We start from the raw sequence: 27,503 nt of genomic DNA on the forward strand, positions 1-27,503 counted from the left end.
TAGGAGGACCCCCCAGAGATAGACTAAATAATGCCCTACTAATTTTAAAAATTTTAAACGCTAATGAAACAAAAACAAAATTGAGTTATGAAAAGAGATGTTGAATTGAGTCAGCCCATGCTTTATAAATATTTTAACATCTAAATAGTCCAGGGAAAGTGTTAAGTTAGGGCCGAGGTTATACTTATGTTTCCACAGGAGATCTTGCAACAACTAATTCTTCCACCTGGGGACAGCTTAAGAGTTTGTGTGACAAAGGAGAGATGATACTTCCCATGACTCACAAGCACAAGCCTCTGAATGCTACAAACTTATTGCCATGCTTTCTGTGGTAATGATGCAGGTAAAAGAGATGGCTCATAATTATTGGTCTTATATCCCCAATTCTCCAATTAACATAGCAGTAAATTGGGGAGATAGGAATATTCATTCCTGTAGTGGTTAATGAATCCTCTTGGCTACCTGGTCCTTATGACAACTGAGGTCCCGCTGAGCCAATTAAATGATTGACAACTACACTGTTGGAGTACACGGAATTCCTATTTGATTGGGAAATGGAATTCAATGCCTAAAAATTACCTCAAGTATTGCTATCCATAGTCAATACTACCCAGGATTATCATAATAAGTTTTATATGCTTCATGTGTCTGGTCTTAAAGGACAAGAGATCAATGCTACTAGTTCCTTAAATCTACTGTTCTGTAAGTTTCTTAGACTCTTCAACAGAATTCACCTGCCAAGCCATCTGCTTCAAGATGGAATTCTCTCCGGGAGAAGACTAGAACTCATTTCTGACCTTTCCATAGAGCAAGACACTTCCCATCTCTAGTTCTCTGTTGAAATCACAATGCAGACAGATCTCTGTTCTCAACACTGGGCTCTCCTGTACCACTCACACTCAAGTCCATACTAACCCCAGCGAGAGCCGACCTGTTCTCAGCATCCGCATGTTGCCTTTTCTAGAAGGTCATGTGTATAACCACATAGTATGTGATCAACTGAATACGACTTCTTTTGCTTATTACAATGTTTTTGACATTTATCTGATTCATACACTGTCACTTTTTTATGTGGATGCAAGACAATTTGTTTTTCCACTCATATTTGAGAGACATTTGGGTTGTTTCAAAGCCTTCTGGCCACTGTAAAGAAAGTTTTCTATTATAAAATTGGGTTCATTGATTTTTTTTTTTTTCTTATTGAGAACTGGCTAGAGTCTGTTCCTGATATGTTGGATATGTTGGGTGATTTTTGCTAGGATGCTGGATATTTTAAATGTGATTGCGTAAAGCTCCAGGTCTCCATAAGACCTACTAATTTTGTTAGTTTGTTTTTCATACATGAGCAGTCCAGTTATACTCAGACCACAATTATCTGCCTTCCATGGATAATGTTTGCAATGTTTTTCTTCCGAAAACTTGGTGTTTTATTGCCATCAATTTCTCACGTCTTAATTAATTTTTGGCTGTCTTTCATGTTTATGCAGGAGTGGCACCCACTTTTGTTTTATTTTGTTTTGTAGCAATCAAAACATAAAATTAAGAATCGTTTTCTCAAGCCTTCTCTCATATGAATTTCCCTATACTTTCTAGTTTCCTGTGTCCTCTTCATCATGGCCTGAGAGACTGGGTTCTCTTATCTCTTATAGTCTTACTTTATGATGTCACTTAGAACCCCATAATTCAGGCTGCCCACACGGCTAAGAAGAAAGAAAAAGGAGATGAGCATGGGTGCCCTCCACATTCACCCACTCCCAGTTTCTCTATTTTTAAAAAAATTTTTTTAGATTTATTTATTTATTATGTATACAGAAGAGGACACCAGATCTCATTACAGATGGTTGTGAGCCACCATGTGGTTGCTGGGAATTGAACTCAGGACCTCTGGAAGAGCAGTCGGTGCTCTTAACCTCTGAGCCATCTTTCCAGCCCCAGTTTCTCTATTAAAGCTTCAGTGTCCTCTAACTCCTGGGTGTCTTCATGACCTGATGATGCCAGTGCAAACTGGCTTGGAGCCAACTTTGGGGCAGGACCAACAGAAGAAGAGCTGATGGGGATTTCTGTATTTGAGAAGAGTGGGTTTTCTTCCTCATAGCTCTCAATTCAGCCCTCCACAAAGTGAAGGCCACAAGATAAATAAGGAAAAAAATACAATGGAAGAATCTTAATTCTTAAATTGGATATTTGGCAAAAATATGTTCATTTCAATGTATGATTCTTTGTACCTTATACTTTACATTATTTTATTTAAAAAAGATAAAATTTAAAGACAAATAAAATGATTAAAATTTAAAACTTTCTCATGACCACAAAAATTGAAAGGGGCTGAACGAGGTTTATCCCTCACCATCCTGGAAGGAAATCATAACTTAGAATTGAAAAGATTTTCACAACAAACAACTTCCATTGGCAATAAGAGATTAATCAAAATTTTAAAAATCTAGAGGTCATGACAGGAAATAAAGCACCATGAGCAGGGACCACCTAAGCAGAAACGGCAATCTGCAAACAGTATGCACTGTAATAACTGAATTTCAAAAAAAAGGAGGCAAAACTGAGGCTAAAAACGTGCAAGGAAAAGGGGAGCAGAGCTGTGGAAGAACCCCATCAACCCTCTACAGATGAAGACACAGCCCTGAGGAAGAGAAGACATCAAAGAAAATTTCAGACTAATAATTCACATAAGCATGAAATACAAAAATTCTCATAAGCCATTAGTTGAATTTACCAACTCATATAGAAAAGATAGCAACATGTTCAAACAAAGTTTATCCAGGGAATGAAAAATAGCTCAACATTTAAAGGCTTAATTATTGTGAGATACCACAGCAATATATTTCAAAAAGATTGATTGTCTCTGCATGCAGAAAAATAATTTAAAGTATAATACTGATAAAAAGAACATTAGGAATTAAACTTCCTCCAAGGGCCATCTGAAAAATCGGCATCAAACTTCACGATTGCTTTTTTTGTTTGTTTGTTTGTTTTTTTCTGGAGCTGAGGATTGAACCCAGGGCCTTGCGCTTGCTAGGCAAGCACTCTACTACTGAGCCTAGCAAGCACAAGGCCCTGGGTTTGGTCCTCAGCTATGGAAAAAACAAACAAACAAACAAAGAAAAACAACAACAACAAGAACAAGAACAACAACAACAACAAACCTCACGATGGCCTGTGAAATGTCAACGCTTCCAAGTTGGAGTGGTTCGCCCTCACCACAGCTCAGCAGGCTGTGAGGCCGCGCAGCAGTACAAACAGTGCAAAGGTGGAATCAAAGTGTCTTTACTTGTAGTTTCACATGGAGATTTCAAATGCCTTTACCTACAGATCCATTAAACACTTCTTAGAAGCATTAGTTATTAGTTTTCTTGAGTGTGTTAATATAATAATAACAAATCACAAGAGGTATTTGTTTTAAAGTGGTTTATAATTCAGAACATGAGCACAGTCCCATGGCTCTTTCACAGAATTACTAAATCAATGGTCTGGTTACTCTTCCTCCTGAAAACTCTCATGCCCTCTGTTGTTCATGAATTGAACATAAAGCAATAATGAAATAGTCACTACCATTCACATATATTTGGCCACAAACACTCTACCCTCTTGCATTTATATTTAGATGCTAAGAAATTTCTGAGGCTGCCTTAGGTGTCAGTACATTCCAAGAAGTCCTTACTTTTTTCCTTATTAAAATGTAAAACATGTTCACTACTGATGACATGATGAATTTTTCAATCTCATTATAAAGTGCTGTACATTCCTCTGGAATTGTTTCTATGAATATAATTCTAAATTAAATATGTAGTAGGAATCTTAAAGAGTCTTATTAATAAAATCAAACCTGAGGCCAGTTATTGGGGTGAATGCTGGAAGATCAGAGACACAGAACAAGCCAAGGCTACCTCACCTTGCTAGTTCCTCAGGTGATCCTGTTTCCTCAGACTGGAAGCTTCTGAGTCCTCATCCCAATGGCTCTCAGCTGGACTGTGTTGCTCCAAAGCCTGAACGCTTAACCAACCAGATGCTTAACTAACTACATGCTTTTTTCTCTAGTTCCTGGTCCTCACGCCTTATATACTTTTCTCTTTCTGCCCCTACTCCCTAGGATTAAAGGCGTGGGCCACCATGCTTAGCTGTTTCTAACATGGCCTTGAACACACAGAGATCCACCTGGCTCTGCCTCCCAAGTGCTGGGAATAAAGGCGTGTGCTATCACCGCCCAACTTCTGTTAGGACTTACTCTTCCTATTTTCTAGCCACCATTTTTGGCTTTGTTCTAGTGGCTGTCTGTTCTCTGACCCCAGATATGTTTATTTCGGGGAACACACAATATTTCAGGGAACACAATACCCACCACATAAATATATTACTATTATTACAGAATTGACATATATATATAAAGGTTAGAATGTAAAATTTTACCCAATATTGTAGATTATTTTCTATATGATTGACCAACCTTCAAAATATAATTTTTAAATTGCTTTATAATATTACAAATATATAGTCAATTTAACTATCACTCTCTTATTTGGGGGCATTTAGATTATTAAATTATTTCTAACTGTAAGTAGCCCAATGAGACAAAAATTCTTGTACATTATGCTTTCATCACCCAAAACCACAATTTCTGGATTATATTGGCATCATCTTATGTTTCTGAGTCTGTTTCCTCACCTGTCATTCAGGGAGAATAATAGCCATCCTTCTTAACATTTTGTGAGGATACAGGGAAATGATGCACATAAGCATGTTTTGAAAATTGTATTTGTTAGTCACTATTTACATATAGATAAATGTGATACTTTTTAGATTGTTAGGTGTTGATAACTTTAATATCTTACATCAATCTTAGTATCAATCACAGTCAGAGTTTTCAACCTTATAAAATCAGAAAGGTAATTTTTCAGTTAAGTTTTAGTTCCTTTATTTGAAAGTAAAGACATAATGATTGTGTCACATATACCATTATGGCTCAGTTGACAATTCTATTAATTTAATTTTTCTCAGAAAAGGGAAAATTACTACAGGATAACTTATTAAGGATGCATATTTAATTTAACTATATCTAACAATTTTACACAGCGACTCTGAGTTCATTCTCAACTTGCTTGTGCCTTTTCCAATTTTCAAAAATATGCCTATGGGTTTTCATAAAAAAGATAATTTGAAGACGAATCCAAGTAATTATGTCCACATAAAACACAAAGCTAAGGACGTTAATAATGGAGTGGGCTCTTGCTTAGCATAAAATCTATTTTATATCCTACTGAGGCAAGATAGAAACACAAAAATGATGGAGACATGGGAGATAAAAGGCGCCTTTATTCCAGAATCTGACCAGTGCCTCTTAACAGCTAAAAATGAAGAATTCTAACACAGTTAACAACATTATCAATAGATAGTCAATAGAAAGAGTTTTTCCGGCTGGATCAGCTCGCCCCAGCTGAGAAGCCCCATTCCTCCGCCTCCAAACCCCACCCTCTCAGAGAAACCACCAAAAGTCAAGCTCCACCAAGTTTGTGAGAGATGCATCATTTCCCAGTGCCTACAGCTTACCCCACTCCTCCCCTCAAACCCCGTCCACTCTGAGAAACACCCGCAGCCCCCAAGCCCAGTTCCACGGTGGCTGCCCAAGCCCTGGCTCAAAAGCTTACCAAAGCACAAACCTATCTTGGGGCATGTCATTACCCTGCACCCTACAGGGTATTTAAACCATCCCCTTTAGACAAGCCTTGTGATTTCTCTCCTGCTCCCATTCCCGAGAGTGCTTTGCTCAGATTAAACCTGGTCCTTTATCTTAATTCGGATTGATTTGGCTTACTGCCTCATTGGTGGAGAAACCTACCAGGGCTACAGAAAGAACTATCAATTTGGTGCGGAACCTGGGTAGAGTTGAGTCTTTCCTGCGAACATGTGGGAAGCCACTCTCCCATGGCTCTGTGCCTATTTGCTTACTTCAGGCTCAGTTGGATATATGAATGTATGTTTGCTTCTAACTGGTCATAAATGCCTGAGTTTACATGTTCATGACAGAGAAAGTTAATTTTTTGTTTTGTTTTGTTTTGTTTTTTTCAAGACAGGGTTTCTCTGTAACTTTGGTGCCTGTCTGGATCTCACTCTGTAAACAAGGCTGGCCTCGAACTCACAGTATCTGCCTGCCTCTGCCTCCCGAGTGCTGGGAAAAGGCGTGCGCCAAGGACCAGAGAACGTTATCGTATGCTGTTCTACCTAGTTGATAAACAAACAGCTAAGGAATTGGGTATGGCTAAAAATCTATAATAAAAATTTATTTTAAAACTTGTAACTCCAAGTTGGAGCTGCTCTGGAAAACACCACTTGGTCTGCCACCACCTTAATTAAGTACAGCACATGAGCAGCCACCATCTTAACTAATGGTGGAGGGAGGTCATACGACTTCAATGCAGTCTTAAATAAAGACCACATGGAGTGGGCCCACTAAGGAGAGACATCAGGTCTCCAAGATATTTTGGATTAGGATAGATTTATGTACGATGATTCCTGTTCTATCCTAAAAACAAGGTTTGTGTAAAACAATGCTGGTTTGCTGAGGTATTAAAGCTGTTCCTCCGTACAGTCATATACAGGGATTTATCTTGCTGGCAGCCAGATTTTGTAACCCCTTAGTATTGATTTTAGAAACATTAAGTTGTTTACAATGTCAAAACTGGATTTTGCCTTCTAGAGATACTAAACTGCTTATAGCTAACAGATAATGATTCCTTGATCTTCAAATGCTTCAGACATCTAAGAATATGGCATGTAATAAAAAAGCATTTCATAATAGAGACATGCCAGCTCCTGGCAGCATTCTGTATTTCCTCCAAGGAAGATGGATGGCCACAGAAGAAATCCCACCTAGAGCTTGCTTTAAATGTAGCAAAAACAGCCATGGAGCAGAAAACTGCTTTGTACCTTAACTGTTGCTAGGACCCTGTCCAGACTGTGGACAAGCAGGATACTGAGGAATTGATTGCCTGCTTTGCCAAGACAAGGTAGGCAGGTCCCCCCAAATTTTTACTCCAAAGGAAAGTCTGTCAGATTTTTTGGTGCTGGAAGCTGAAGACCGATACTGCCCTGGGACCCCTGTCTCCAATGACCACGGAGGAACCCGGGGTAGCTGTCACTTCTGATCAGATAAAATTTATTCTTCTCAGATCTGATAGTGTTTGATGACTGGGGTACTGATAGATTTACCAGTTTAACAGCTTTATTCCCACCAACCTCCAAGGCTACAACCACCTTGGTAACTCATTAGTTCATTAGTTAAGTTTCTTGTTAAAAATACAGACAGGTTTGCCTTGTTCACAGGCTTCATAGTAGAGGATAAACAGGCTCCAGAGTTTTAGCACTGATAAATGGAATTTTGATAAACTGATAGAGCACTGACTACTAACAGTTCCTAGGAATTCTTAAATTTCTGTGGATTTTACTGGTCTCAGCTTTCAGGTTCTTTATGACACAACAGGACTGCATAGCAGCTTTTTCAGGATTGCTGTATTGTCTCCAGCCACATATGGCAAAAACCTGCTGATGTGTTGCTAAAAAGCATGATACTGGTAACAGTTCAACAATCTGCCACTGCTCATTCTTGCCAACTCCTCCCCCTCTGAAACAGGTTAGCACTGAAGGTGGTATGGAAGCCTGCATGCGTGTTTAACTCTGTTCCTCCTTTCCTCAGCCTCCTTCTCTCCTCCTCCTTTGCTTGCTCAACCTGTTGTTTGTTTGTTTTTTTTCAGTAAATTTCCTCTGGTTGTCTTCTAAGTATAGTCTTAAAGGTGTGTTTCATTGGGCTAAAACCAGGACTTAGGAAAAATGTTCATGCCTTTTAACACAAAGGAATAGCCTTTGCTATGACACTCGAGTGTAAACCTGTTCCAGTTGTTTTACAGACACCCACCACATGTTCCTGGGGAAAGAGTTCTGCTACTTTATCAAGGAATCTGGTCTGGTGGAAACTTGTGATATTTTGTTTGTGCTCTAACAAATAAAGCTTGCCTGGAGTTCAAAGGGCAGAGCTAGCCACTAGTTAACCATAGAGGCCAGGCAGTGGTGGCACACACCTTTAATCCCAGCACTTGAGAGGAGGAAACAGGAAGTGATAGGCTGGGCAGAGAGAGGATTATAACACTGGCAGAGACAGAAGCTCAGCCCTTTTTCAGCTGAGGAGTTGGCGAGGTAAGAGGTGGATGTGGCTTGCTCCTTCATCTCTCTGATCTTTCAGCATTTACCCCAATGTCTGATTCTGGATTTTCAATATTAAGACCAATTAAAATCTGTGATATAGTAACTAATATCAGTCTCTAGAGCCCTTTTCTGACCCCACCCATCTTAGAGCCCATGTTTTACAGGTCCATTCCTCCTGCTAGACGTGTGCCAAGGCCAACCCACAGGGGGCCCTCCAGATACACCAGCTTCTGAACCAGCTCTGAAGACACCAACTGGACAAATACTGACAGGATGACTTTACCCACATGTCCACTCATAAAAAGCTCCATTATCTCCTAACTATGGTTGACATCTTTGCAGGATGGATAGAGGCATTTCCTACCTTGAGGGAAACAGCAGATGTGATGGCTAAGGGTGATTGAGCTCATGTTTGAAGCCCCCAACATCTCTGGAAACTCCATATCCCCCCAAGCTTCTGGAACATCAGTGCTGCTACCACCTCTCCAGGCTCAAGCAGGCACCTACCCAAAATAAATGGTCTGTCCAGCAACTGGGGCCCTATATGCTCCAGCTTTTCAAAATGTCCCAATAAAGGACATTTGTGTCTGGCTCATTCACCCTTACCTCTTCTGTAGAACTAGGGCAACTCGCCTTCTCTGCTTCCTCAAAAAACAGATTCTTGAGGTCCAGTTACCTGGATGCTTCTTCACGAACACCTCCTGCTGAGCATAAGCCCACCTGCTCTTGACTTTCCCCTCCTCATACTGTCACATGCCAGCAGAAAGTAGACAGACTTGAACTGGTGCCCAAGAAGGGTGGGATGTTCAGCTAGAACAGTTTGGCCCAGCTAAGAAAGCCCCATTCTTGCCTCCCCAAACACCACCCTCTCAGAGAAACTTCAGACAGCCCAGTTCTGTGACGCAGTGACCCAAGACCCTGCCTAAAATCTTGTCATAGCACAAACTCTTCTTCCCATACAGGGTATTTAAACCACCCCCTTTAGACCAGCCATGTGATTTCTCTCCTGCTCCCCTTCCTAAGAGTCAGATTAAACCTGGCCCTTTTCTTTTTAATTCAGCTTGATTTGGCTTACCACATTGGTGCAGAAACCTACTATTGGGGATACAAAAAAAACAATCAGTAATATTTCTTTTATATAGTTAGAATGTTGAAGTAGCAATGAATTCTGCTTAAGACCTAAACATATGTGGCCGTTCTTCTTTCTCAGGTATAAACCAGCAGTTTTCTAGGAATCTCACCAGAAAAACTATTTACAACAAAGGACATGTCTTAATGCCCTCTACAACTCTTATGACACATGGTTTTATTTTAGGATTGTAACCCAATCTAAGATACCTCTAAAGCCACCCTATAATCTCACTTATTGAAAAAAAGAGAGAAAAGGTTTTAAAGACATTTCTTAGAAATCCTTTGAGGCTCATACCACAAGACACTTGCTCAACTATGTTCATAGCAGCATTATTCATATTAGCCAGACCCTAGAAACAACCTAGATGCCCGTCAACTGAAGAATGGATTAAGAAAATGTGGTACATATACATAATGGAGTACTACTCAGCAGAGAAAAACAATGACATTATGAAATTTGCAGGCAAATGGATGGAACTAGAAAATACCCTCCTGAGTGAGGCAACCCAGACTCAGAAGGACAAACATGGTATGTACTCTCTCATAAATGGATATTAGATGTAAAGCAAAGGATAACCAGACTACAACCCACAGCTCTGGAGAAGCTAGCTAACAAGGAAGACCCAAAGAGGGATGCATGGATCACCTTGGGAAGAGAAAATAGATGAGATCTCCATGAGTAAATGGGGACGAGGGGTGGGCAATGGAGGGTAGGGGATAGGGCATGAGAACATAAGGGGATGGGATAGTAGAGTTGTAACAGAGATGGAGTGGGAAAGCAATGAGAGAGATACTATGATAGAGGGAGACATTATGGGGATAGGGAAGTTCCCAGGAATCCTCAAGGATGACCCCAGCTTGGATTACTAGCAATAGTGAAGAGGGTGCCTGAACTGAACTGGCTTACCCCAGTGATCATATTGGTGAATACCCTAACTGTCTCACAGAGTTTTTCTCCAGTGACTGATGGAGGCAGATGCAGAGATCCACAGCCAAACATCAGGCAGAGTTCCAGGAGTCCAGTCAAAGAGAGAGAAGAGGGATTCTATGAGCAAGTGCATCAGGGTCATGATGGATAAACCTGAAGAGATGACCAAACCAAACTAGTGGGAACTCATGAAAGTTCAATCAATGGCTGTGGAGCCTGCATGGGACCGGGGTAGACACTCTATATGGCAAGACAGTTGTATAGTCTGATCTGCTTGGGGAACCCCCTGGTGGTAGAATCAGATTCCATCACTGGTGCATGAGGGAGCTGTTTGGAGCCCACTACCTATGGACTCCTCATGCAGCCTTGAGGCAGAGGGAGGGGCTTGGACTTGCCTCTACTGGATGTGCCTCCCTATGGGAGGCCTTGCCTTCCTGTAGGGAGGAGTGGGAGGTGGTTGGGAGAAGGAGGCTGGGGGATGGGAGGAGGGAAGGAAGGATCTTTGGCATGTAAAATGAATGGAATTTTTTTCTTAATTAAAAGAGAGAGAGAGAGAGAGAAAAGAAATCCTTTGAGGTATAACTTGAGGGTCACCAAAAGAGTCAATTTACCGAGCTTCTGCTAAGACACTTAAGGACATACTTTCCTTTGAAAGCCTATACCTGTTCTTGTGGGTATGTCAAATTCTTCACCGGAGTGATCACCTTTATCAACACCCATGCTACTTAAATCTATGTTTAAAATCTCTTTGTAATCATCTACAACTCTCTTTCATACTAACTTATCCCAACATTCATTTTTGCAATAACGTCAAGGATGGGCACCTCAGTGGAAGTGCCTAAGGATAAGGGGACTTCTCAGGCTGCTGGCAGCAGGTCTGGGCTGCAGAACTGTCACTACCATAGTCTTCACTAAAGGAATAATATGGACACTGATGAGGGCATTAGCTCAGTCAACCAGTCTCTCTATTACTTCAGGTCCCAAGATTTGAGGTGAGGGTTTCAATCTTTAAAGGCACCATTTTGTTTTAGTTTTTGAGACAGAGTTCTCACTATGCAGCCCAGGTGGACCTCAGATTTGAGATCCTCAGTTTCAGCTTCCCAAATGTTGGAGGATTACAAGTGAACGCCACCACACAGGACATGCATTCTACTAAACCTACTATCTGTATGCAAGGAATTTAGGGAATTATGTAGAGAAAGTGGAGAAAGAGGAAAAACTAGGAAAGCAAGGCTGAAATAATGCCTGCACCCCACACTTTCCATTATTTTTACTGCCTACTTAGTAATAAAGAAGGATAGAAGCCTCATAGAGTTATTTAGTAGTTCTATCTTTACATCAAAACTAAAGGAACAGGTTCTGGTGACACAGATAAACCAACAGGGACAGGAAAATAACCTGGCATCACCTCACAAGTCTTATGGCCTAAGAGAAAGAAAAAAGAAAAAGAAAAAGATTTTATTTTACCACTAAGGCCAAGGATCATTTGTAGTGAGAGATCTATGCAGTTCTCTAAAATGTTCATATGTCTCAAAATTTCCTGGCAGCTTAGAAACAATGCTATTCCTAAAACACTACTCTAATTGTTTTGTAGACTGTGCACCGCTTTGCCATCCATTATTTCATTTGATCTTTGTAAAAAACCCTTCCACACAAGGCAAGAAAGATATTGTTGTAATTTTACAAGCAAATCGTCAAACCCAAAGGCACCGAATGACTGACCTAAGGTTACTTACAGTTAGGAAAGAGCCAGGATTCTAACACTTTTTCTATCTAGTGCTTTCTAGCTGAGAGGGAGTTCTCTTAAAGGGCAGAGGAGAAGGGAGAGATGGGACAACAGAATGGGTCTCTTCTCTCCTGCTAAGATCTCTTGCTGAGGGATCCTCTGTTCCCAGGGGACTCAGCATTAGTTTGTTAAAGTTGCTTCTAACAACCTAAAGAGGGTAACTTTGCATCTAATTCCCATCTGTAAACACGCTGTTTCTTACCCTTTCTCTTGGTCCTGATCGTTATTTAGACTCTTATTTTCCTCTGTGGGTTTTGGTCTCTAGGGTCTCACTCCCAAACTCCACTCTCTCCAAACAAGTCGCGTCCTTGGTATCCAAGGTAACCACAAAGCTGAGTCTTTCCTGTCCCTTCTTCTCTTTCCATTGGTCAGTTGGATTAAGTTCCCCTCCCCTCCGGTCCCTTAGCCAATGGACTTGAAGAAACGACAAGGCTCTTCTACCAATCGGCTCTTGTCTCGCTATCTATTCGGCGCACTGCCTCCTGGGATATGTAGTTCCAAAGCTAAGAGAGTACTTTGATGTCTGGCTCCTCTAGAACTACATATCCCTGCGGGCTTCCCCAAAGGGGCGGAAACAGGCAAGGAATCAGGGTCCCCTTTTCAACCAGTCGCTTTGAAGTTCCAATTTTTTTTTTTTTTTAAACCGGGTTTGTTTTGCAGCTAGGATTTAAATCCTTCAGTTCTGTGCTGGGGCCTTGCTGGTTCTTCGTGATTGACCTGAGGCAGCCTCGTGGTGCGGGCGGTCGCGCGGCCGGGAAGCCCAGGCTGAGGTGTTCCGGGAGGGCATGTTCGGCCGCCTCCCGCCTTGCGCGCTCCGAGTGCGGGCGGGCGCCTTGTTGGGGGCTCTGGGAGCTCGGACTCGCGGCTCCGACGCGGCGCGGCGGGGAGCAGCGGACGACCCTCGGGCGGGCCTGGCGCGCGCGGCGCTGAGGGAGTGGACGCTGCCCGTGAGCCCGTTCGGGCGGCTGAGGGCCCGGCTCCCATGCCACCTGGTCGTGAGGCCCCTGGATCCCCTCGCCTACCCAGATGGCGACCGCGTGCAGGTGGCGGTGTGCGGGGCGGCGCGCAGCCTGGACAGCCTGCAGGTCCAATACGACGCTGCTCGGCAGGAGATGGCCATTCTGTCGGACGACATCGACCCCCAGGCGTCGGTGGAGGTGAACGCACCCGTCAAGTTTGGCAAGTGAAGTGAAAACGGGTTTGGGTCGCAGCACCGCTGTCGTAGACTAGGTTTCTTTGCACTCTTCTTCTAACCTAATTGGCCCCTCCAGGAGCCCTCTTTTCTAAAGCAACCCTCTTGATTCCTGAATAGTATGTAAGAGTCAGGGTCCCAGTTAAGGAGAAAAATTAAAACCGAATGGAAGCATGAACTGGAATAACTTATGTCTTATTACATTATGCTCTGTTGCTTCTCAGCTTCTAACTAGCCTAGATGAAAAAGAGGCTGTGCCCTCCAAATGTAATAATCCGAAGGTGCTGGTGAGGCTTTACCATAATACAGACCAAAGTGGTGTATTGGTTTAAATATTAAGGCCACTCCACGTAGTTAAAAGGGGGGTTTATTTTGTGGGGTAACTTACAAATGAAGGGGTAGGTTGCAGGGTCCGGGAAAGGTATGGCGCAGTCCAGCGGTGTTCTCTGGAGAACTCTGCTCGGTCTACCTCCAGCGTCCAGGGTCCAGGAACCAAGAGAGCTGGCCCATCTGGATCTCCAGGGCCCTCTCTAGGCACCACCTGCAGGCTTGACAGTTGCCAAAGCCTCAAAGGGGGTGGTACTTCCAGATCAAAGCTGGTCCGGCTACCCACTACATGGTGTCTTAGGGTTTCTGTTGCTGTGAAGAAACACCATGATGACAACTCTTATAAAGGTAAACATTTAATTGGATGGCTTACAGTTCAGAGGTTCAGTCATTATTATCATCATGGTGGGACTTGGCGTGCAGGCAGACACAGTGCTGGAGAGGTAGCTGAGAGTTGTACATCTTGTGCAGGCAACAAGAAGTGGTCTGTCTCACAAGGTGTAACTTGAGCATAGGAGCCCACCTCCTCAATGGCACACTTCCTCCAACAAGGCCACACCTCCTACCAGTGCCACTCCATTTGTTGGACATTTTCCTTCACACCACCATAGGTGGGTATCAATGGAGGCCTAAATAAAACTTAAAACAGCATCTGTGAAAATTGATGCTACATCTGCTGGCTATCCCAAATCTCGTTACTTCTAACCAGAAACCTGTTTGCAGCGTGCTGTCTCCACGCCTCTGTTCCAAAGTCCTCTCAAATCTAGTTAATTTTATTATTTGTTGCTCCAGCGTGTGAAAGAGTGACTCAGTGGACGTGGCGTCACTCTTGCTGTGTCTTAGTTCTTCTGACTTCCCGCAGAGCAGAGTATTTAGAATCCCATTCCCATCTGTACAGTTGTCAGGCTTGCCTGAGTTCTTGCTATATGACTAGATTCAATTTGGAAGTAAGCTGTGCAGTTCTGTTTGTATCAGTATTTGGCTTTTTCTGTGTTCTCACTTCCTCTCACTCAGTGTATTGTTGCTAATTTAAACCATTGCCACACAACTGAGGACATCCATCCTGTAACTATTAAAATTGTGGCATTGAGTCCCAATAACTTGCCTTAGGGGAACATAGTTGGCTATTTATTTATCAGTTTGACACAAGCTGGAGTCACCTGGAAGAGGGAGCCTCAGTTGAAAAAAAAAAAGCCTTAATCAGATTGGTCTGTAGGCAAGTCTGTGAAGCATTTATTAATTAATGATTGATGTGGGAGGTCCAACCCACTGTGGTTGTCCTGAGTTCTATTTAAAAAAAAAAGCATCATGGAGAACAAGGCAGTGTTCCTTTGTGACCTCTGTTCCAGTTCCTGCCCTGAGTTCATACTGGCTCCCTTTCATCATGGTCTATAAGCTATAACATAAACCCTTTCCTTCCCCAAATGGTTTGGTCAGTGTTTTTTCACAGCAACAGTGACTAAGACAGTAATATTTGTTTCTATACTCTGGAAATCATTAATATTAGTGTGAATTGCACAGTCATTATCACTGTTCACAATTTTGTTGTTTTGTTGTTTGTCTCTGAGACAGACTCTCTCGGAGCCCTGGCTGTCCTGGAACTCACTATGTGGACCAGGCTGGCTTTGTACAGCTGAGCATGCCACCTGTGATTCCCTGTTTTTCAAATTTTCTTCAATAACATTCTTACTTATCCACAGTATTGTAGCTTTAATTCTTCTTATTGCTAGGTTTTTAAAGGTGGTTCTGGTAAAAAATTATTTCAAGTATCCTGTGATACAGCCGTATGGCAATATTCCCATTTGGGGTTGTGAAAGGCTAGAGTAGCATTTGAAAGCCTAGGTCACTGATCCATATTTTAATATGCTCTTAATTAGGTGATCAGTGTTTCAAATCTTCTGGAGTATAAGTCAAGGCTAACCAACTTCTTTGGCATTTGATGATTTGTTAATTCACTGTCATATCCTGACTCATTTGTGTGTGCTCTTTTCATAGAATAGGAGCTAAGCTATTCTACATGAGACCTGTACCTACCTATAAGAATGGCCGACTCAGCTCCTTTGTTCCCATCTATGGCCTTGCCTCTCTTTAGATGATACAAGCCAGGAGATGTAGTCTCTAATAACTGTCAGAAGGCTCTGCATTTGATCCTGCTGCTTTGGTAAAGACCTCTTGCTTTCAGGGAGAAACCATGCTGCTCTCTGACCCAGCAATGCAGTGAGTCCCTGAAGACCTACGTACGGGATGTTAAAATGCTCTGCGGCTAGGCACTGACTTTTTCCTTCTTTCTGTTTTTGCTTCTAGATTTGAATATTGAGTCATCAGGGTCTGGCTCTGTAAAGGTGCAGAATATTGAATGTGATAGCTGTAAAATTGACACTGTGCAGGGGACCAGCGTCTTGCAGTCTGTGAAGGTATGAGCATTTCTCTCACTTTGTTCCAGTGGCAAAATTACCTTAAACTGTAAATCACAGAATCAAAGTACAAGGCTTAATTTGTTATTCAGATTATTATCATTCATCATTTAGAAAATCTTCAAAAAAGTTTGCCTTAAAAGCACAAATGTTGCAGCAACTTTGAAGGTCTTTCTTTCTTTCTTTCTTTTTTCTTTTCTTTTCTTTTCTTTTCTTTTCTTTTCTTTTCTTTTCTTTTCTTTTCTTCTTCTTCTTCTTCTTCTTCTTCTTCTTCTTCTTCTTCTTCTTCTTCTTCTTCTTCTTTTCTTTTTAGTTGTCATTTCAAAGTGTAGTTAAACTCCAAAGTATATTTTTAGGATTTTGAGATACTGCTATTACTAAAAAAAAAGTTAGTTTTCACACCATTTTTGTCTACTTACTAAAGAATAAAGAAAGTCTTTATGGACTATAACTGTGCTTAAAATTGTACGGCTGTTTCACTCATTTTTAATATTCCAGAAGCTCTTTATGGAGTACTAGGCAGCCAGTTTTGCAGAACAACAGATGGTTCAGCTTATTTATAATTAACAATTTTACATTCCATTTTTCTTAAAATGAGATTGGTCTTAGCCATAAATGTTTTATATTATACCTCTATAGGAAGTTTGCTGTTATTTCTGTAGCAGGCTTTCTTTTTTGGGCCACCAACCAGCTTCCAAATCGTGACATGGAGACTTATGAGTTATGAATGCTTGGTCTTAGCTTAGGCTCGTTTCTTGCTAGCTCTTATAACTTAACCTGTTTCTCTTCATCTACGTTTTGCCTCGGGCTTTTCACCTTCCTTTCCTTCTGTATGTCTCACTTCCACTGCTTCTCGTGTCTGTCTGGAGGCTGCTGGCTTCCTGCCCGGTGTACCCCTCTCTTTCTCTCGTTCAGGCACCACCATTCTCCTGCCTAGCTATTGGCCATTTAGCTTTCAGTCAGGTGCCTTAGGCAGGCAAGGCGAAACAGATGCAGCACATCTTTACGTAATTAAACAGATGCAGCACAAGCAAATGTGACACACCTTTGCAGAGTTGAAGTAATATTCCACAGCATAAACAAAAGTAACACATCTTTGCCTAGTTAAGGTAATATTCCACAGCAATTTCTAATTGTTCTAGCATTTGCAGGGTCAAGACCCAATCCTTTGACACATTTTGTTGAACTGGGTCATCTGTGTTGCAGTTGCAATGCTTTCACTTTGAAAATATTAATTAGAATGATGGATGCATCTGTTTTTATCTCATTCATTGGTCTTTCCATCTTTATCTGGGCACCTGTGCTGTGGAATATTATTTTCAGATGTGTTACATTTGTTCATGCTGTGGAACATTTGTTTAAGGATGCAAAGATGTGTTGCATTCTTTTATGTTGCATTTATTTAACTCTGTGAAGCTGTGTTACTATGCCTGTCCAAAGCACCAGGTTGGTCTAATAAACTGAACGTCCAATAGCCAGGCAGGAAAGAGAAGTAGGTGGGACTGGTAGGCAGAGAGAATAAATAGAAGAAGGAGAGGAGGACTCCAGGAGCCAGCCGCTCAGCTACACAGCCAGCCATGGAGTAAGAAGTTAGGAAAAGTATGTAGCAGTGAGAATGATAAAAGCCCAGGGCAAAGGCAGCCGGTTAATTAAGTTAGAAAAGCTAGAAACAAGCAAGCTAAGGCCAGGCATTCATAAAGAAGAATAAGCCTCTGTGTGATTTATTTGGGAGCTGGGTGGTGGGCCCCCAAAGAGCTAAGAATTAAAAAAGAACCACTGCACACCTCCTTTTTACACTTGTCTGAGATAGCTTAAAAGAATTTAGTTGTACAAACGTCATAAAAGACAGTGTACAAAAGCTTTAAATAGACTAGATATTATAACTGTAATTCTTGCTTGATAACTGTTTTGTTTGATATAATTTTACTATGTTAAAGTTAAAACTTTCCTTTTTAAACAGAAAAGGGGAAATGCTACGGGATAATGCTTTTGTACACTGGTTTAATAAAACGCTGATTGGCCAGTAGCCAGGCAGGAAGTATAGGTGGGATAAGCAGACAAGGAAAAAGCTGGGAAGAGGAAGGCTGAGTCAGGAGACACTAGCTTGCCCGTCCAGGGAGCAGCATGTAATAGCACACAGGTAACGCCGTGGGACATGTGGCGACATCGATTAACAGAAATGGGCTGAGTTTAAGTGTAACAGCTAGTCAGTGGTAAGCCTGAGCTAATGGCTGAGCAGTTTTAATTAATATAAGCCTCTGTGTGTTTACTTGGGGGACTCGAGTGGGAAAGATTTGTCCCAACTGTGGGCCACGAGGCATGCAGCAAAACTTCAGCCTCACTTCAGAGAGGCTGAAGAGCAAGTAGCTCACCTCCTCTCCTTGCTTGTGTCCTCCAAAAAGCCCTCATGTTTCTCCTCGCCCCTCCTTATAAACCCTTCTCCACCTAGCTCCTCCTTACCACTTCCTGTCAACTAGTTGCTGACTCAGCCTCCTGTCTGCAGGTGAATTTTATTTAATCAAACACATCTTTCCACCATTAAACATGTTCCAGAGCATAAACAAAAGTAACACACCTTAAAGTAATATTCTGCAACATTATTTTTTTTTTAACTTTAATTTTACAAGAATTTTATGGACTAATACAGAAATTTCAAGATAGAATTTAATCCTGTTTTTAAGTAAATTTTGTATTTGTTCTATGGAAGACTTGTTAAGAAAGAAGAAAAAGCTATGAACTAGCAGTCTTTACAAATAAAATAGCTAAAATGGAACTAGATCTAAAGCTGATACTAGTGCTGCTTGTTAGTTGGTGGCAACTTGACACAAACTAGAGCCATCTGTGAAAAGGGAGCCTTAATTGAGGAGCTGACGATCAGGCTGGACTGTAGTCAAGGCTGTGGGGGTATTTGCTTGACTAATGGTTGATGGAGGACCCAGCCCACTGTGGGCAGTGCCACCCCTGGGCAAGTGGTCCAATGCTATTTAAGAAAGTACACTGAGCAAGCCAGTAAGCAGTACTACTCCATGGTCTCTGCCTAAATTCTTGCATCCAGGTTCTTGCCTCAGCTTCCCTGGATGATGGACTGTAAATCTGTAATTCAAGTAAACTTTCTTCCCCAACGTTGGTTTTGGCCAGTACTTTATCATAGCAACACAGAAACAAGGACACTAATCTTGTACTAAAAGAACTATTCTTGCAATGTTAGCTTTAACTAACTCACATTCATAAATGCAGGCACTTTGGTAAAATATCTGGCTTAGGTTTTTAAAAATATGGTACAATATGATCTTGAATTAGTGGTCATCTGTTAATATGTCTACCTTTCACTTATTTAACATCACACATAGGGTTATGTATGTATAAAATAGTATTTTAGTAAGTAATTAATGCTGATGAATTGTTAGTATGTATGAGAATCTCAGCTAACCCTTGTTAATCTTTGGAGCATCTTCACTTGTCAAGAATGGAAGCTCAGAGGCTCTGGAAGCCTGAGGGACTTACTCAAGCTCACAGAGCTAAAGTGGTTGAGCTGGGATTTGATCTTAAGTTTGTTGTTTCCAAGCTCAGACTCTTCCCAGCTCTCTGTACTAGCTAAAGAAGACACATGGTAGTGTTGCATTTATTCAGTATCCGAAGTAATAAAGTAAGTGAATGTCACACATCTGCATTTTAAAAAAATGCAGCACAATCATTTCCCCCAATAACTTCTGACTCATTTTCACTTTTTAAAAATTTCCACATTGTGTGGGAGTCAGGTGAGCTTCTGATTGAAATAGCTCAGTGTCTTTAAGCCTTAGGCCTCTTCAAGAGATCTCATGATTGTTTCTCTCTAAAGAAAAAATGAACATGTACATGAAAGTTTACTTACAACTTCATAAATTTCAGAGACACTCCAGAAATTCACTAAATTTCAGTTAAGAGCTGTCGCATGAATCTTAAAAGGTACTTGTTAGGTGCACAATATTTTGGGGAACACAATTCTACCACATTTCCCCTTTTTTTTGTCTAAAATTTAAAAAAGTATAACTAATACAAGACAAACTATTCAATAAGTATATACAATATATACAGTGAAGAGTTACATTAATGATGTCTAGTCCATTAACATTTGACAGATTCAGATGAAAAACTCCATTATATATATTAACAATGTCCAGTCCAGTAACATTTGATAAACTCAGACAAAATTTTTTCATTACTTATCCTATCCTTTTTCTTTTCATAATAGATTCAGTAGTCTACCTGTCATTTTTATACCTTCCCTTTTTCTTTTTACCGTAGATTCAGTGATCTACCCATTTATCCTATTATTCTTTATCTTTTTTCTCAGAGTAGTTCAGCTTTTTTCCTGACCATTAACAATTAAAAACTTGTAATCAACCATTGTAAACAATATCCAAAACTCATTAAATGACCAAAAACCTCCCATCCCCCCTCTTGGGAATGTGGGAGTTGTTTTCTTAAAATTATTTCCACCTTTAGGGAATCCTGAAAAGAAAATTTTGGGGTTAATTGTCAAGTCTTGTATCATTTGTCCAGCTGCTGCGTAATGAGAAAGTGCAGGGCTTGTTTCAAGTCCTTGTTCAAGTAGTCCATCAGGCAGGATCTCAAAATTGTCCTAAGCAGTTTGTAGTCCAAAGTCTATCTTTTGGTGGTGTTAATCAGCTTAATGGCTTTATCATAACCCATGTGGAATCATCATTGTTGGGTCCTATCATGCTTTTGAAGATTTTAAAGTTGCTGTTAGGCTTGGTCATGGTTCTCTGAAGACTTTTTTTTTTTTTTGCCTTCTCTGTGGTTTGGAGCAATCACAGTCTGATAAATGTCTGTCTCTTGGAACCACAAATGTTCTTCCCCAGAGGAGAAAATCTTCACAGCAATTTCTCCCCACCATTTGTCTTGCCAAATGTTTCCAAACTGACCTTTGCCGATGCTTTCTTGTAACATGATGGTCCTGGCAATTCTTCTGTGAATGCCCCGGCCAGCAGGGTTTCAATGGGGACGACCCACCTGTGGGAGCGAATGAAAGGAACAGGGGACACAAGAGACAACAGCAAGACAGGATTCTGATCAAGCTGCAAATTTTATTTTCCTCAGCAAGGCTTATATATCACAGGAGCGGAAGGGGCAGGAAGGAGGGAAGGGGAAAGGGGCGTGCAGAACATGGAAGGGGTGCAAGACATGGGAGACAGATCATGCAACTGCAAGATGTCGGCTAAGGTCACTGGTCAGGGGCCATTTATTCTCTTTACGTTTGGTTGTCATGGCACCTGACTGTGGAATGTCTTCTTATCTTTGGGGGGCCTCTGAACAAGCAGTAGTAAACCCTTTGTCCCAGGTAGCAGCATCACCGAAGTCACCAACACGATGAGAAGCAGCCTGCAACTCGGAGCAGCAGTCACTGCCTCCATAGTTCCACCACTGTTTGTGGCTCAGCCCTGGCCGAGGCTTCTCCTAGGTTGGCCCCGAACTCAGGATCCTCCTGCCTCTGCCTTTTTCAGTAAATCAAACTAGTGTACCATCACAACTGACTGAGGGTAGCTCAGGTCTGAGCTGGGGCCCACAAGGCCACAGGCAAGAGGCTTTGTCGTGAATTTGTTCCACAAACGTTGGGCGCCAGATGTCACATGAATCTTAAAAGGTACTTGTTAATAAAATCAAATCTGAGGCCAGCTATTGGGGTGAATGCTGGAAGATCAGAGAGATAGAACAAGCCACAGCTTCCTCACCTCGCCAGTTCCTCAGCTGGTCTGTTTCCTTAGATTGGAAGCCTCTTGAGTCCTCATCCAGAATGGGTCTCAGCTGAACTGCTGCTCAAAAGCCTGAATGCTTAACCAGCCAAACTTAATTCCTGGTCCTCACGCCTTATATACCCTTTTGCTTTCTACCATCACTCCCTGGGATTAAAGGCATGAATCACCATGCTTGGCTGTATCCTTGAACTCACAGAGATCTGCCTAGCTCTGCCTCCCAAGTGCTGGGATTAAAGGTGTGAGTGCTACCACCTAACCTCTATGCTTAATATTGTGGCTTTTCTGTTCTCTTACCCCAGATAAGATTATTAGGGTGCACAATATTTTGGGGAACACAATTCCACCACAAAGAACTTTGGATATGAAAACAGTTACTTTGGAAATAGATCTTTCTAAAACTTCATTAATACTTGGATTTTAGGTTCACATCTGTGACTACGATGAAGTTAATCACAATGTAAGACAAATCCTTGTGAGAACAATTGTTTTGTTCTTCTCGATACTTTCCTGAAAACTGATTCCTGGGTTATTTTATGGACATGCACAGAAGAAAATGTTTCCTTAGTGTCATGTGAGTTTACTCTCTCTACCCTCTGTGGTCTTTTTGTTTTTCAGAGCCAAGAATTACATGTTCAAACAAAAGGAGGCAATGTGATCTGTCTGGGAACAATTTGCGGAAATATAGATATTCATGCATCACATCACAGTGTAAGATTAAAACTCTCTAAGTAGCTTCAGCTTTGCTGTTGATTTCTCACAGACGGTAGCTTCTATGGAATTTGTTGTATTTTCTTTTTAGTGATTTAGTTCCTTAATAAGATCATGTTTGGAACCGAAGTGGTTAAATGCTTATAATAAAAATTTTAGTGTGTGATTTAGTACTTTCAATAGTTATTTAGTTCATTAGAATCAGTAAACACTTCATATTTAATTCTGACTTGTCTAGAGAGACTTTTATTTTGATGGTCATGAATTAAAATACCAAATTAAATACCAGTATGGGAATTTGGTTTTTCGTGGGTGCTGGATTTACTTGAATACAGTGTTCTCCTAGACTTGCTGTTTTTTGGCTAATCAAAGGGTAAATTCTGAAATGCTCATGGGTTTTGAAAAGAGGACGTGATGTTGGGAGAGGGAATAAGGCAAAGGGGCTCTGGGATGAACTGGATGGGGAATGAGCAGTTGATATGCTCAAATCCATTGTAGACTCAGAGGATTAATATTAAAACTGAAAAACTATCTGAAAGTTGGCTTCTTTAGTGTTTCCACAAGGTGGCACTGTGAGACAGAGCTACTGTTCTCCAAATCCTCCCAACGCCATGTTGCCTCAGAGATTTACGTTACAGAAAGATGATTTGTATTTTAAATCAGCTATTTACTGCTTCCAATTATTTATTGTGCTATTAATAGTAATTGTGATATATAGTGTTTTAAATCTTACAAAAAAAATCTAAATTTGATGGTGAAGGTTATAAGCATATCCTGTAGTATATTGCTGTCATAATTTTTATAATTATATTGCATTTTATTTATTTGTGTGTGTACACAATGCATGTGTGTGTGTCAAGATGCACATGAGGAGGTCAGAGGTACACTATAGGAGTAGATTCTCTCCTTCTACCATGTGGATCCCAATGATCACACTGAGGTTGTAGGGCTTGGCAACAGCTGCCTTTGCCCATGAGACTTCTGCTGGCCCGTTGCTGGTAAAATTAAGAAAGGTGGGGTGTAACATTGTTTCTACTGTTGTTAATTTCCTATCACTTTTTTCTTAGAGTCTGTGGGAAGCTGTTTAAAACAAATATTTAAATATATAATAAACATTTCAAATTAAACTAGGAAAGTCTTTCGAAAGCCCGTAGACCTAGGTCACTGCCCTTGGACGTGATCTTTAGTTTTTTTCAGTCAGATTACTATCTCCTTAGAAGTACAAACAGACAAAATCAAACAACTTTTCAGTTCCTTCACATTCAACCTTGCATGAATGGATGATGTTACTATAGGATTACAAGTTCTTGGGGGCGTGGTGCATGTAGGTGCTTGGGGGTCAGTGGTCAACACAGGGTGTCTTTCTCAATTGCTTGTCACCTTGTTTTTGAGCTAGTGCTTCTCACTGAACTTGGAGCTCATGGATGTTGGTTAGGCAGGCCAGTCAGTAAGCTCCAGGGATCTGCCTGTCTTCACCTTCCCAGAACTGGAGTCATAAACTTGTGGCACTAGGGTTTTACATGGGTGCTGGGGATCCAAATTTGGGGCCCATGCTTTACTGGCAAGCATTGTACTAATGAACCATATCCCCAGCCCCAGTATTATATGCTTTCAATCAGAGATGAATATCAGAAATTTAAATCATGCTATTTTGAATAACTTGACCACATTTAATTTAATTTGTTCCAAATGACACATGGGTAATCAATCAAACATTTCTTTACTCCTACTTCCTGTTAAACTTTTGTTTCTTTCCTGAGCTTTGTGATGTGCTAAAGACTCAGTATAGATTTTTTTCTAATTTTCCTACATAGTTTTAACTTTTAAAACATTTGAAAGTTTATTTAAAAACATAAAAATATACTTACTGGTTAAGAGCACATGTTAAGAATTAAATTTTCTGTCTCAACCACTTACTAAGTTTTGTGACTTCAGACAAGTTACATAACATTTGTGTGTCTCAATTTTCTGAAAAATGGGGTCATAGTAATGGACCTATCTCAGAACGTTCACAGGAAGATTCAGGCATCAGGACAAGGAAAGTGCTTAAAATGGGGTCTTGCAAAGGCTGGCTCCAACACAGGGCTGGCTCACAGTGAGAGTGAAGGAAAAAGAACCACAGAGGGGCTCACGGCACCTTCCTTCCCTGACCCTGCGTCTGTCTCCTTGTTCACGTACTCAAGAAGGTGATGAAAGTAAAAGAACATCATGAACAGTGGCACTGCCAGCTGTGGCTGTCCTAAATGACGTTATGAGTTCAGAATCAGTCCATAATGAAGAACGTCGACACCCACGTTGACTGATGACACAGTTGTTACTTTCCTTTCTGTCTGCACTGCAGAGTCACAGTACTTCCTGAAGGCTTGATTTTTGTTACTTGTAAAAAATTGTATTATAATAAAGTAACCAAGTGTAGGGAAAAATCCCTCCTTATGTTAAAATTAATTTTAGCAATACCTCTCTCAGGAAGGTGTTTATCTTCTGAGCTTCCTTTTGTCCTCTCTTTAATTTCTGTTAAAAATCAGAGTATACAGTTTAATCTAGAGAGTCTACATGGGACACTTATCCAGTAATATTACTGACCATAAATAAGATTTTGTCAATATTTTGCTGTCAACTGATCTAACCCAAATTTAATTTTTTGAGTTATTATCTGACATTGTTTAGGTATCATTTAGACATCATTTAGGTTATGTAGCCCCTGGACAATTTAGAATTTCTGAGAAATTGCATGAATGATTGGCATTTACACTGTGTTGGTGATGTGTGCTGGGATTGTACTTGCTTTCATTTGCTTTGGTAGTGCAGGGTGTTTTCTGGCTTCCTGGGAATATATTTAGTTTTTAATGAACAGTACATATCCTTGGCATTTTCCAGATACTCACAAAGAGTGTTGAAACTCAGCTTTATTTCACATAGTGATGGGCAGTATCTTGGTAGAAGTGCTCCTTAGCTAGTTCAGGATGTTTCAAATGTTCCATTAAATATCCCTCTTTTAGTGTGAAACAGCCCCATTCCCTGTTGAAAGGACGGAATATTCCATTTTTTGCCTGTTCTATGGAAATTCTTGGAGAGTGTGAAACCATGAACACTAAGTTTTCATGAAGAGAGTTTGTAGGTAAAGACTTTCTTGTCAGGAGTTTTCTGCCTTTACTGTAAGCCTGTGGAAGATAAAACATTTATAAGTAAAGTACTTGGTTTTTTATATTTTTGTTTGTTTGTTTTCTGATTTGTTGAAACTAGATTTAAAGTAAAAGTTCCTGTTGGTTGAAAATCAACTTAAGATAAACAAGTAGTTAAAAACCAATGTTATCATACACTTTCTAAAAAATATAGGAAGTTACGTACTCTGAATCCAGAGGGAAAGTAGTTTTTACCTCTGCCCCACAAGACCCGCTGAGTACTTTTCTTTCTCATTTTGTACTGTTGTCTATGGTATTTTGTTCTTGAACCTCAATCTTGTTTGGTAACATTTGTTAACATTTTTAGCAGTTTTTGGAAAACTTGTGAGGAGGGTGATGCTGATGTCAGTGTGCTCAAAACAGTGATATTGTTTTAAATGCCCTGGTGTACTACTGGAAATTGTTTGGGGCAGAACTGTGGCAAGCCATCCTAGTAATTGTGTAGTGCCAACATTTTCATATGAACACATAGTCATTTATAAAATGATAGAGATGATGTGAATTCTTAACTGTCTTCGTTTTACAGGGTGAACAATATTTGAAACACAAACACATACTGAATTTTGTTAGGGAAATTTAAGGATGAATAAGAATCCCTTTCATTTTGTTCACTGGAAAGCTACCTTATTAAATGTAAAGTGGAAAAGTTTTAGAAAGTTATAGTTATTACATCAACATATGAGAAAAATCATGTAGCTCAGCAGCATCAAAGCATGTGAAACTCAAAACGCATTCATGAATTCAATATAGAAATGACAATACATTGTCATTGTTTAATCAGATAAAAGATACAAAACATCTTTTGTAACAAGCAGCATACTCCCTGCTGAGATGCTGTACACTTTCCCTCTGAGATAAACAGGAAGATAAGGTAGGCTGCTCTTCATCTCGTTGCCACTATTCACTGTTGAATTGGAAAATGGATCCAGATAAAAGAAAAAGAATGAAAAAGCACAGAGAATGTAATTAGTATAAGAATATATAATAGAAGGGAGGAAATAGAAAGATCATTTGGAGATAATATAATTATACATGTGGAATTTTTTTTCTAATGCAAATAAATTATTTGAATTAGTGAGTTTATTGTGGTTGCTAGATTAAGTTCAAATATAAAAGTCAAGATAACATGAACTTTTAAGAGATACATTGTGTAATAGCACTTTAAAAATAACTAGTAGCAGTAAACTAATAAGAAATTTTACAAAGAAAACATAAAATGTTAAGAGAAACTAAAGAAGGCATAAATAAATGGAGGAATCTGGTGTTGGCTCCATTTCGCATTCTACAGAGAATGCATGTTGCCCACAGTCTTGGCAGCTAGAGCTAGGGAGTCAGTTGTCAAGCTGATTGTCTACTTCTCATGGAGTTGGTCATCATTCTAGATGGGAAGTTCTCAACCTTCTAAATGCTATGACCCTTCCATACAGATCCTCATGTTGTGGTGACCCCCAATCATAAAATTATTTCATTGCTACTTCATAACTGTGATTTTGCTACTGTTATAAATCATAATGTAAATATCTGATATGCAGGTTATTTGATAGGCAACCCCTCTCGGGGTCATAACTCACAGGTCAAGAATCACTATTCTAGATAGACTATTTTGGTTGTGTACAGTTTGTTTTATAATGAACTGACTACAGTCTCTCTTTTACTAGATTGTGACCATAGATAAACTTCAGGGAAGTTGTGTAAATATATCTACAGAGGATGGTTTGCTGAAAGTCAAGTATCTTTATACAGAATCTTCATTATTGTCTTCTGCTGCTGGGGATATTGCATTAGGAAATGTTCATGGTAAGCTGACAAAGACCTAGTGTATCTTAGACATTTCCACATAACATAAATTAAAGAGATGACTGTCACAGGAATGG

General features: G+C 40.4%; 2 protein-coding genes across 3 annotated transcripts in view; one reads left to right on the forward strand and one right to left on the reverse strand.

Annotated features, from left to right (window-relative positions):
- Ccdc146 (coiled-coil domain containing 146) overlaps nucleotides 1–12,308 on the reverse strand; it is a 167,843-nt gene extending 155,535 nt beyond the window's left edge. Inside the window, exon 1 of the mRNA XM_036181251.1 lies at nucleotides 12,253–12,308. The gene's annotated coding sequence lies outside the window, so the exon portion shown is untranslated. The remainder of the gene's footprint in view (nucleotides 1–12,252) is intronic.
- A 322-nt stretch (nucleotides 12,309–12,630) lies between these two features.
- The window catches only part of Fam185a (family with sequence similarity 185 member A), a 52,646-nt gene continuing 37,773 nt past the window's right edge, over nucleotides 12,631–27,503 (forward strand). Inside the window, exons 1-4 of one of the 2 annotated variants that reach the window (XM_036182006.1) lie at nucleotides 12,631–13,229; nucleotides 15,874–15,983; nucleotides 22,355–22,447; nucleotides 27,288–27,426. In XM_036182006.1, coding sequence (XP_036037899.1) covers nucleotides 12,836–13,229; nucleotides 15,874–15,983; nucleotides 22,355–22,447; nucleotides 27,288–27,426 — 736 coding nt within the window. In that variant the 5' untranslated portion in view covers nucleotides 12,631–12,835. The remainder of the gene's footprint in view (nucleotides 13,230–15,873; nucleotides 15,984–22,354; nucleotides 22,448–27,287; nucleotides 27,427–27,503) is intronic. The other variant, XM_036182005.1, reaches the window with a different exon arrangement.

Source organism: Onychomys torridus, chromosome 3, assembly GCF_903995425.1.
Source record: "Onychomys torridus chromosome 3, mOncTor1.1, whole genome shotgun sequence".
Lineage (NCBI taxonomy): Eukaryota > Metazoa > Chordata > Mammalia > Rodentia > Cricetidae > Onychomys > Onychomys torridus.